Here is a 12,500-nt window from a genome sequence, read left to right as displayed (position 1 = left end):
AAGTTAGCAGAAAATGAAACTTTGTGACAAAAAAATAAACTAAAAAAAAAATTTTCCATTTCTGCTAACTTGTGACAAAAAAAAAAAATTTGAAATCTGCCACGGACTTACCATGCCCCTCTCTGAATACTTTGGGGTGTCCACTTTCCAAAATGGGGTCATTTCTGGGGTGTGTATTGTCCTGACATTTTGGGGGGTGCTAAATTGTAAGCACCCCTGTAAAGCCTAAAGGTGCTCATAGGACTTTGGGCCCCTTAGCGCACCTAGGCTGCAAAAAAGTGTCACACATGTGGTATCGCCATACTCAGGAGAAATAGTATAATGTGTTTTGGGGTGTATTTTTACACATACCCATGCTGGGTGGGAGAAATATCTCTGTAATTGACTTTTTTTTTTTTTTTTTACACACACAGTTGTCCATTTACAGAGATATTTCTCCCACCCAGCATGGGTATGTGTAAAAATACACCCCAAAAAAACATTATACTACTTCTCCTGAGTACAGCAATACCACGTGTGACTTTTTTTGCAGCCTAGGTGCGCTAAGGGGCTCAAAGTCCTATGAGTACCTTTAGGATTTCACAGGTCATTTTGAGGCATTTGATTTCCAGGCTACTCCTCATGGTTTAGGGCCCCTAAAATGCCAGGGCAGTATAGGAACCCCACGTGATTTTATCTTTTGTCACAAGTTTGTCAGATAAGCTTGCCTGTGTGTGTAATTGTGTAATAGTGACAAGCAGAAAACATGTCTGCTCCCATTGTATCACAGGAAAAAATATTAATATACTGTTGAAGCTGTTTGAAGATAGATTTGCTGTGTAAACTATCTAAACTTTAGATAAGATATATAGACAAGTCACTTGTTATATTTAGTTTTTCATCTCGGATCCGCTTTAACCCATCCTGTGAAAACCCTACTATAAATCTCTCAAAGGAGCTTTGTGAGAAATTTGCTTGCTACTTTTCTGACAAAGTGTCCTCTATTCAGTCTCTCATTCAGTGCACAGCACCTAAGACTTATTCAACTCCTGTTAATAGTTACAAGAACAACCTAACACCCTGGACTGACTTTAAAGGCATTAGTGAGGAAGAGATCTCAGATGATATCCTCCGTCACCTCCGACAGACAACCTGCGACCTGGACCAACTAAGCTTATTCTGAAATGCCCTGACCTGCTTGGTCCAGCATGTCACAAAATAGTAAATTGCTCTCTGCAAGCAGGGAGGTTTCCTGCCTCTGTAAAAGAAGGAATCAAGCCACTTCCATGGATCCAGATGCAATGTGCAGCTACAGACCTGTCTCCAACACACATATATATATACATACATACATATATATATATATCTATCTATCTCAAGAGCAAGATCACTAGTACCTGATCGAGTAAGAAAACAATCCATTCTGCTCTACTGACTCGCATATAAGCCAAGGAGGGGTAACTTTTCAGCACATTTTTTTCTGCTAAAAATTAGGCTTATACGCAAGTATATAAGGTACTAAACTATTAGGGGCTCCTGGTGTCCCTTTTTGCTTTTTGTTCCATTTGGAAGGTCGTTCGGCACCAGCGTTTCTTTATGTTCTCCTCTCTCTGACCAGGAGAAATTCTGCACAGAAAATGTAGGTTATCTGGGAACCCTTGTTCAGATAAGTGACAGTATTTATGTCATAATCAGAACCTCCCTGTCTCTAATAATCAAAACAAAATGTTTCATTGCCAGTTTCACTGACATGAGCTCTCAAAAGTTTGATGATTGAAGCGTCATCTGTTTGGTCCACTTCCCCTGCAAGTGGGGTGACTGACGATGTCCCCCAATTCCACACATTGGCATCAATCGTTATGCGGTATGGATTTGTTTGATAACTATCCTGACCTTGGCCATATTAGAAATAACTGTCCCCAAACCAAGGATTAGCAAGGACTAACTAGCATGTACAAATTCCCCGGGAAGTTCTTAAAGGGAACCTAAACTGAGGTTCGAAACTGAGAAGCTTATGGATTTTTCCTTTTAAAAATAATACCAGTTGCCAGATTGCAGCCAAAGATAAGCAGGACTGAGAAGCAACTGGTATTGTTCATATGGCATCCATATCCCCCTCAGCTAAGGTTCCCTTTCATGTGGTATAACTGTGGTTGGTTAATGTAGAAGATGGAAGCCACAATGGCCAGAGGAGCAGCATGCCATAGGTAAACAATTACGTTCATCCCAACCCCTCTCCAACAGCACAGTATCACAAACCTCCCTTTTGGGAAAGTTCATTTAAAAAGGGGGGGGGGCACAATCCTGGTGCACATTCCTCTTAATGTGTAAGTGGAGTTTTTCTTTAGGAACAAATGCTTAAGTGTGCAGCTTTTGAATGAAACATGAGGCCAAGGTAAATCAAATAACAGCAGTTTCAAAGAAAGTAAAGGTGGCCATACACTTATAGATTGGCAGCAGATTCGACCATCAGATAGATTTCTGTCAGATGCCTGTCAAGCTGAATCTGACAGGAATCTATTTGATGTGTGCCACACACTAGGAACAGATTCCCAATAGATTTCAGAAATAAATCTATTGGAAATCTATCTAAATGCATTATTGGACCATTAGATCCAACACAACTCTATGGGCCATGCTGGCAGCAGATCAACCTACATTTTCCTTCCTGTCAGATAGATCAAATCAATCGAAATCAATTGATAGATTTGATAGAAACGAAGCTGTTACACACTTACATCTCTTCCAACAGCTGTACATTTGGGTGATTTACTAACATCTTCAAATATCACAGACAATTCTTTGGCTTCAGATTCAAGACCAGTTGACTTTGTTAGCTGAACAGAAACCAACTGGAAAAGTGTCTGGGGGGGGGGGGGGAAAAAAAATATGAATGAATGAATTAATTAATTCTCCATCACAATAATGTCTTATGTGTAAGGAAAAACAAGTATCACATTGAGTGAAAAAGTATACCATTAACTTTAAACTATAGTATTAAAAAAATATATACAAGGTTGTAGCTTTTATGCACTTCTCTGTGCAATTTGTTTACTTAAAAAATGCCCACTCAAACAAAAACTGTGCCACACTACAACAAAAGTGATAAAAACATAATTATTAAAGAATTATACCACACCTGAAACACCAGAATCCTTAGGTATGATAGCATATACACAGTCTTCTTTAATAGAAGTATAAAAGCCAAGAAATCTGAGTCCTAGTAAGTAATTCTGAAATGTAACAATAAATAACAGTTAAAGAGAAACTCCAACCAAGAATTGAACTTTTTCCCAATCAGTAGCTGATACCCCATTTTACATGAGAAAGACAATGATTTTCACAAACAGACCATCAGGGGGCGCTGTGTGACTGATTTTGTGCTGAAACCCCTCCCACAAGAGGCTCTGAAGACCGCGGTACTGCTGGCAAACTGCTACAATGTAACAATGTTCAGAGACAGGAAATAGCTGTTATTAGCTGTCTAACAGACAGAGCAGCTAGAAACAGCTAAATAACCTGCCCACAGTAACAATGTCACCATGTAATAAATGTCAGAATGTGAATCTGGGAGAGGAAAGATTTTACAATGAGCAAACACTGACTAAATCATTTATACATAATTATGGTAAAAAATGAAGCACTTTTTTTACTACATTATTTTCACTGGAGTTCCTCTTTAAGGTACCAGTTAACAGTAAAAGGTCTCAGTAGAAATCACCATAATTAAATATGAGAGATCTATCTACACATATATACATACACACAACAAAATAGAGAGAGAGAGAGAGAGAGAGAGAGAGAGAGAGAGAGAGAGAGAGAGAGAGAGAGAGAGGGAGGGAGGGAGGGAGGGAGGGAGAGGGAGAGGGAGAGGGAGAGGGAGAAGGGAGAGAGAGAGACACAGATAGTAGATACCTTTATTACGATAGCATCCACAAAGTCCCATAATTTTACAGTACCATCCAAGGAACAAGAATAGAGCTGTAAACAAAAACAAAAAAATGTATTTTTGATTACTTTTACAGCTGAAATACCCCACTCTACAAACTTAAGGCTGCTGTATTAAATAAAGCACTTTAGCTTGGGGTGTGTGTGTGTGTGTGTGTGTGGGGGGGGGGGGGGGGGGCTCCAACAGTGAAAAAAATGCTCAGGATGCATTGTGGAGGCAATGTTAATTGCTTACTTCTGATAATTAAGAAAAACAAAAGTTTGCTTTCCTAAAACAGAAAGAATTTGCGATAATTCAGGTTGGAGTGAGCTTGAGATGTCTCCCAGGGCATCACTGCTGAATATATGCAAATTAACCATTGTACCCTTAGAAGCTAAACACACCTCCAGAACCGCTGGAATGCAATGATGTGTCAGCCTTGTTAATTTGTACAGAGCCATAATAATCCAACATGCATACACACTTTTTCGGATTAATTTGGCTCTATGCAGTAGGGCTTGTAACCACCGAGAGCACAGACTAACCAGCAAGCTCATGGTGACCCAGACTCATTGGAGTTTGTTAAGGACTACAATGGTCCTAAAAGCCCCCTTACTAAGAGGTTAAGAAAAACAAAAGTTTGCTTTCCTAAAACAGATAATTCAGGTTGGAGTGAGCTTGAGATGTCTCCCATCTGCTAATTAATGAAGGCCATTTTGAAGTCCAAGATGGCACTAGGTCTAGTATACTTTCTAAACAGGAAGGGTGTGGCAATGTATCCATAGACTATGCCTTGACAAGTGACAAGAAGTCCACACCCCACCTTTCTGAATTCATAACAATTGCAAACCCTCAATTCTGGACTAATAGAAGAAAACTGTTACTAAAGCATATAGTCAAGAATGGTCTATTAGTGAGGCTCCATAATCTAGAATTGAGATATAACTTACAGCCCACCCAAGAATTTCATTATTGAACAAATTCAACATGCTTTCCTTAACCACTTGCCGACCGCCCACAGCCGATGGGCGGCGGCAAAGTGGACGCCTTAAGGACCGCAATACGCCCATCGGCGGTGGGTCCTTAAGGCGTGTCCGGCCAGCGATCGCGTCACTGATGACGCGCGCTGCCGCCGGCAACAGGCCCCGCCCACCTGGTGCGATACCCCGCCAGCCAATTAGCAGCGCCAGCGGGGTTTGAAAATCGACGATCGGGCCAATCAAAAGTGTAGAATACACTTTGTTTACATGACAGTGTATTATACAGGCTGCCTCCTCCTCCACAAGTCTCTTCGTCGTGCGACCATCAGAGGAGGAGGCAGCCCTGTAAGTGAACAGCTCAACACTCATTTTTACACCCACAGACCACCCCAGCCCTCAGGACCCCCCTTGACCACCCCAGCACACCAGTATTTGCACCCAAGCACCCCCCTATAAACCCATCAATCACCCCCTGCCACTATCTGCCGACGCTATCATTTAGATTAGGTCCCTAACTGCCGCCTAGGGTCCCCTGATCACCCCCCCTACCCTCAGATGACCCCAGACCCCACCCCAGACCACCCCCCTGTATACTGTATACTATTGTATACATCAGCCTTATTCACTGATCATCTGTCTATCACCCCTTGTCACCACCACCCATCAGAGCAGACCCTAAACTGTCCCTTGGGGGCACCTGATAACCCACCCAGACCCTCAGATTGCCCTCAGACCCCCCCCTCCTGATAACCTCCCCAGTGCATTGTTTACATCTATTCTCCCCTGTAATCCCTCACTGATCTCCCATCATCACCCCTGTGTCTGTCACCCATCAGATCAGGACCCAGTCTGCCCCGTGCAGGCACCTAATCAACCCCCCCCCCTCACCCTCAGATTGCCCTCAGACACCCCCCCAAATCAACTTCCCAGTGCATTGTATTTGATTGTGCTGACATTGTATTTGATTGTGCTGTAGTTGTATTTGATTGTCCCGTGATCTGCTTTGATTGTCCCGTGATCTGCTTTGATTGTCCCGTGATTGTCCCGTGATTTGAGCGCCCTGTGATTGGCCTGCGATTGCCCTGTGATTAGCTTCGATTTCTCGTGATTGGCTTTGATTGTCCTGTGATTGTTTCTGATTGCCTCTGATTCCCCACTGGCCACCACCCCCCTGTCACTATCCTAGTGATCTAAAAACAGTGATCAGTGAAAACTGTAATTTTTTTTTAGTATCACTAGTGTTAGCAGTTAGGCCAGTTAGCTAGGCTCCTTTGTTAGTATCAGTTAGTGCTCAGCCCACTGCACCACAGTCACTAATTAGCGTCATCACTGTCGCTAATCAACATTGGTACTATATAGTATCTGTAAGTGATCATTATTGATCGCAGTCAGATCTATTAGGGTCACTAGGATCCACTAAAAAAACGCAGTGTTTGCCCGATCAGGCCTGATCGTTCGCCTGCACTTGCGTTCAGCCCGCCCCACCGCAGTGACAGAAATTTTTTTTTCTGATCACTGCAAAAAAAAATATTGTACACTAGCTGTGGCACTGTAAACATCAGTTTTGATTTTTTTTAATCAAAACTCAGTGACCACAGCTTTCTACCTCTCAAATACTCCCTTTCGCTAGGTAGGTGCTCTTTTTCTTGGGTAGTCTTAGAGGAATACCCCCTAAATTTAGCAGTCCACCATGGCAAGAAAGGGGTATTCTGTTGATGAGGTGTTCAGGTACATGGCCCAGTCGGATGAGGATGATTGGGACAAACCATTCGACGAATCATCAGGGTCAGAGTTTGAACCTGAATTGAGCAGTGGTTCACTGACCGATAGCGATGACGAGGTTGAGGTCGCGGCTAGAGCCAGGCGTACCACACCCCATGTCGTTGGACCGCAGGTGGCGCAAGATCAGCCTCAAGGGCATTAGAGTGGTGCTAGTGCTGGTCTGATTTTTCATGGTGAGGCAGGCACCAGCAGTACAGCATCTCCTGGACCTAGCACCAGTGCTTCCTTATACCCTGGTGAAGTGGCGAGCACCAGCATGGTTGAAACTGGTGTGGTGGCACGTGTAGTAACACCCCGGTCGCAGCCACCAAGTAGACGGGTCCGTACTACCCCTAGTTTACCAGAGGTGCTGGCAAATCCAAATTGGCAATCCCCTGATTCAACCACACCAGTACTGCCCCCTTTCACCGCCCAGTCTGGAGTCCAGGTGGAGACAGATAATCTGGGATTGGCCCTAGACTTTTTTTTATATGTTCATCACCCAGGATCTCCTAGACTCAATTGTGGCAGAGACCAACCGTAAAGCCACACAATATTTAACCGCCAATCCGAATGTCTTTATTGCCCAGCCATTTTGGTAGAAACCAGTCCAAGTTTCCGAACGTAAAAATTGTTTGGGCCTCCTCCTACACATGGGACTAATCAAACAGAATGTGTTGCGGTCTTATTGGTCTACGGACCCAGCATGTCATGTTCCCCTGTACTCTGCTGCCATGTCCAGGACACGATTTGAGAACATCCTGCGCTTCCTGCACTTCAATGATGACGAAACCTGTCGTCAAAGTGACCACCCTGCTTTTGACCGGCTCCACAAAATTCGGCCCCTCATAGACCACCTGTCATCCAAATTTGCAGATGCTATACCCCTGAACAGCAAATCTGCGTAGACGAGTCCCTCATACATTTTACCGGGCGCCTTGGCATCAAACAGTACATCCCAAGCAAGCGCGCCCGGTATGGGGTGAAACTGTATAAGCTCTGTGAAAGGGCCACAGGCTATACATCTTATTTTAGGGTCTATGAGGGAAAAGACTCCAAATTGGAGCCGGTCGGATGCCCTGACTACCTGGGGAGCAGTGGAAAGGTTGTGTGGGACTTGGCGTCACCCTTGTTCCAGAAGGGGTACCAGCTTTATGTGGACAATTACTACTCAAGTGTGGCCCTCTATCAGCACTTAAAGTTAGAAGGAATCCGTTGCTGTGGCACCGTGCGGCCTAGTCGCCGGGGCTTCCACCAACGGCTCATTACCACCAAACTTCAACGGGGGCAGAGGGCCGCCTTGAGTGCTGACGACCTGCTCGCGGTGAAATGGAAGGACAAGAGGGACGTTTACTTTCTGTCCACCGTTCACGCAGACACGACAGTCCAAATTCAACAAGTCAAAAAGAAACAAGCTCCAGGAGCAGCTCATCATAGCCATAAAAAACGCTTAACTCTTAATTAGATCCATTAAAAACGTTGACATGCAATCAATGCAGAAATAAACATACTTATCAGACATGTGTAGATGAGGTGCGGAGGATAGTCGACAGCCGTTTCCCCCCTCTATTAGGGCTTCTCGAGACCGATTACCCCCTCCTTACCTGGCGCTGATTATATACCAGACAGCTCCACCCCCCATGCGTGACCTTAAACTAAACTATATACATTCACTCCCCAGGAGCCAATCAATGATTATCTTATATTTGCCAAGTCTTATCTCACCTGTATTTGTTAATCTACTGTGTGTAGCGTCCAATCTCCATTCGTCTAATGGCCGCGGTTTCCTGTGACGTTGCCCCCTCCTATTGGGTGGCGACTTCCCTCATACTCAATGTCCGGAGCGTATCCGCGTTCCACGGCATCCGGGTCCTGCGCATCAGTATGTGCGCTATTCTACCTCATGCTACTCCGTAGCTAAAACATGATGACGTATATTGTCTACTCATCTCTTCCATCTAGTGGATAAATGATTAACTGTAGATTTAAACCCTTAAGTATTCTCCCTAGGCGCCATCTTGTGGACACTTTCCTAACTTTCTTTTGCTATTTATATGAACCTTATCTAAGGATGTGAAATGCATTACTCTAAATTAGGGCAAAGACTTGGCAATAATTTTTATAAAATTTTGAGTAATGCATTTCACATCCTTAGATAAGGTTCATATAAATAGCAAAAGAAAGTTAGGAAAGTGTCCACAAGATGGCGCCTAGGTAGAATACTTAAGGGTTTAAATCTACAGTTAATCATTTATCCACTAGATGGAAGAGATGAGTAGACAATATATGTCATCATGTTTTAGCTACGGAGTAGCATGAGGTAGAATAGCGCATATATTGATGCGCAGGACCCGGATACTATGGAGCGCAGATGCGCTCCGGACATAGTTGAATTGCGCACTTACTGATGCGCAGGACCCGGATGCCGTGGAACGCGGATACGCTCCGGACATTGAGTATGAGGGAAGTCGCCACCCAATAGGAGGGGGCAACGTCACAGGAAACCGCGGCCATTAGACGAATGGAGATTGGACGCTACGTACAGCAGATTAACAAATACAGGTGAGATAAGACTTGGCAAATATAAGAGAATCATTGATTGGCTCCCGGGGAGTGAATGTATATAGTTTAGTTTAAGGTCACGCATGGGGGGGTGGAGCTGTCTGGTATATAATCAGCGCCAGGTAAGGAGGGGGTAAATCGGTCTCGAGAAAGCCCTAATATATATATGCAATAGGGTTGCGCTGCCTTTAAATGTAACTGTCCAAAAAAATCCTCAGTGTCCTCCTGTGTAGAGTTGTGCGAGTCAAATCCACCACAATCCTCAAAGCAGAAATTACATTCCACCAAACTCCAATCAAACCTTTCTACAATCAGTAGTTTGTCCAGAACTGTTGTGTGGATATAAGTTCATCAAACCTCCATGGCAATGCAGCCAGAAAGTCCTATTAGAAAAGTCTCTTCCTATGGGATCGCTGCTTCACTTTCTCCAGAAATACAATTTATACAACACGCTGAGCTGCGCTCACCAAAGATTCCTAAAAAATATAAATATGCTGTACATAGCGTAATACTGTAAACACGTCATTTACACCCCAGTGATTGTGAATTGGTGTGACACTCGTGTATCCACTCCCACAAGCAGATTGCGCTCACCAGATAGCAGCCACCTCAGACAACAGGTGGGTCTAGCGTTTTATCACAAGTCACTCCACTGGCACTTTTTCTCTTCAAACATAGTTTAATATCCAGATAAAAATTCCTTGGCATAAAAAAATATAAAAACATAGACCCATCATAGTGTGATACAGCTAATTATCTTCAAAGCCGCCGCGCAGTGAATGCGCACTTACATAAGTATGCTTGATTTTTTGCACATCATGCTAATCCTTAGCAGAGAGGTCTGTCCTGGCTTTTGGGTGGATGCGGCGTCCCGCTTTCACTCTCACTCCGTCCGCCTGGGTTCCCGTTACCCCGCACAGATTGCAGTGCAGTCACACCAATTCACAATCACTGGGGTGTAAATGACGTGTTTACAGTATTACGCTATGTACAGCATATTTATATTTTTTAGGAATCTTTGGTGAGCGCAGCTCAGCCCTAATAGAGGCGAAACGGCCGTCGACTATCCTCCTCACCTCATCTACACATGTGTCTGATAAGTATATGTTTATTACTGCATTGATTGCATGTCAACGTTTTTAAAGAGACTCCGTAACAAAAATTGCATCCTGTTTTTTATCATCCTACAAGTTCCAAAAGCTATTCTAATGTGTTCTGGCTTACTGCAGCACTTTGTACTATCACAGTCTCTGTAATAAATCAATGTATCTTTCCCTTGTCAGACTTGTCAGCCTGTGTCTGGAAGGCTGCCAAGTTCTTCAGTGTTGTGGTTCTGCTATGAACTCCCCCCTCAGGGGGGAAAGAAACACACAAATGATCTCTTGAGCTTCAAAAGGAAGGCTGTATACAGCCTGCTTGTGTATGGATGTATTTTCTATGTGTGGACATACTGTACATCAACCTACTTCCTGTTTTGGTGGCCATTTTGTTTGTTTATAAACAAACTTTTTAAAACAGTTTTTAACCACTTTTAATGCGGCGGGGAGCGGTGAAATTGTGACAGAGGGGAATAGGAGATGTCCCCTAACACACTGGTATGTTTACTTTTGTGCGATTTTAACAATACAGATTCTCTTTAATGGAACTAATTAAAAGTTAAGCGTTTTATGGCTATGGTGAGCTGCTCCTGGAGCTTGTTTCTTTTTGACTTATTGCTTAAGCTGATACTCTGGAGGTTGCACCGCCACCTAGTGGGTCTCTAACTAATGCAATTGCTGCATGGGAGTGCACTCGCCACAAATGCTTTTTCTTACAAAATAGTCCAAATTCAACGGCGAACTGAGGTCATTGAAAAATCCCTTGTCATCCACGACTATAATACTAACATGGGAGGGGTGGACTTCAATGACCAGAGGTTAGCGCCCTATTTACTTTCCTGTAAAACAAGACGCTGGTATATCTTTATGTAATTCAATTGGCAGTTTACAACAGCTTTGTTCTCTACAGTAAGGCTGGGAGAACTGGATTGTTTCTTCAATTTCAGAGACAGATCACTATGGAACTCCTGTATCCAGGAGGTGTCCGGGCCCAACCCCAAGATGCAACTAGCCGGCTGCATGAAAGGCATTACGCCTATCCAATTCAGAGTACCCCAGGTCACCGAATGCGAAGAAAACGTTGTCGTGTCTGCAGCAGGGCTGGAACAAGGCTTGACACCACTGTTTGTTGTCCCACCTGCCCTGACCAGCCTGGCCTATGCCTAGGGGAGTGTTTTGAGAGGTACACTATTAGAGAGTAGGGAACTCCAGACACAGTGGTAGGCACGCAAGGGTCTCTCAGTGCTATTTCACAATGCCTAGCGAAAGTTACACTTTGCGGTCCCCCCTTACGCCGGAAGTGCTTAACTTAACGCTAGTGCATGCCTACATTACTGCGTGGCTTCTGCTGCAATTTCGGTTGGCCCGGAAGTCATGTTAGTCTATGGCGACGCAGTTCATTACTAGGCCGAATGCTACTCTTGTGGTATTCCCTGAAGGTCTGTTTTGGACGGTACGGTACGGCGCGGCGGGCTCGACTCACTGGATATGTCAATATGCAGTGTGAAACCAAACATCTGGTTTCGAGAGACCCTAATGCACAGGGCTGCCAGAAACCTCTCCTTTCACTTGGGACAAAATGCGTAATGTACTTCGCCACAACTCTGTGCGATTTGCACTTCGCACATTGTCCCATGGGGGGGAGGAGAGGTTTGTCCTCAGAAGGCAAGTTAAAAAAAAAAAAAAAACAAAGAACAGGTAAGCAAAAAAGTTAATGTTTGGTTCGCAATGTTAAGGTTTTGTTTAAAAAAGTTCAAAGTTTATTAATGTTAATGAAGTAATTGCTTTGCTGCTTGCTTGTTTTTTTTGTATTTTTTTTTTCTCTCTTTTTCCATCCATTAACCTTCCAGGTGGACCGAGCGAACGACTAACCAGCTGCAGCACCGATGGTGCATCCTGACAGAACATTGCGCGTCTGTCAGGTTACACAAAATTGGTGCATGCAGCGCTGCAGGACGAGATTTCTCCTCCGCAGTCAAAAAGATACGTTTGCAGAGGCATATGAGCTGAGGAGTGGTGTTGGAGTTCATATGCTTTGGCCTCAATTCACTAAGATCATGCTGGAGATAATACGGCAAGAGAAAACTTACCTCCACACAGTAAGAGAGTTATCTTATCTCTTCATTCCTTAAGTTACCTCCTCTGTAGTTTTTTCACACGCAGTTAAATAACAACCTGTCTTTAAAGGGATCC

The 12,500-nt window shown here is 43.9% G+C and overlaps 1 protein-coding gene across 6 annotated transcripts in view; it reads right to left on the bottom strand.

Annotated features, from left to right (window-relative positions):
• The window catches only part of WDR75 (WD repeat domain 75), a 669,401-nt gene that overhangs the window by 634,477 nt on the left and 22,424 nt on the right, over positions 1-12,500 (bottom strand). For 3 of the 6 annotated variants that reach the window (XR_011022770.1, XM_068244926.1, XM_068244928.1), the window contains exon 3: positions 3,895-3,960. The exons of 1 other annotated variant lie outside the window; for it this stretch is intronic. Coding sequence is in view for 4 of the 5 variants with exons in the window: in XM_068244926.1 (XP_068101027.1) it covers positions 3,895-3,960 (66 nt within the window). In the remaining variant the exon portion in view is untranslated. Of the gene's footprint in view, positions 1-2,717; positions 2,832-3,116; positions 3,213-3,894; positions 3,961-12,500 lie in introns of those variants that run through there. 2 more of the 6 variants (XM_068244930.1, XM_068244929.1) reach the window with 2 other exon arrangements.

The sequence above is a fragment of the Hyperolius riggenbachi genome, chromosome 7 (assembly GCF_040937935.1).
Source record: "Hyperolius riggenbachi isolate aHypRig1 chromosome 7, aHypRig1.pri, whole genome shotgun sequence".
Lineage (NCBI taxonomy): Eukaryota > Metazoa > Chordata > Amphibia > Anura > Hyperoliidae > Hyperolius > Hyperolius riggenbachi.
Note: the sequence above shows the minus strand (reverse complement) of the source record. Positions and strands in the feature narration are given on the sequence as shown.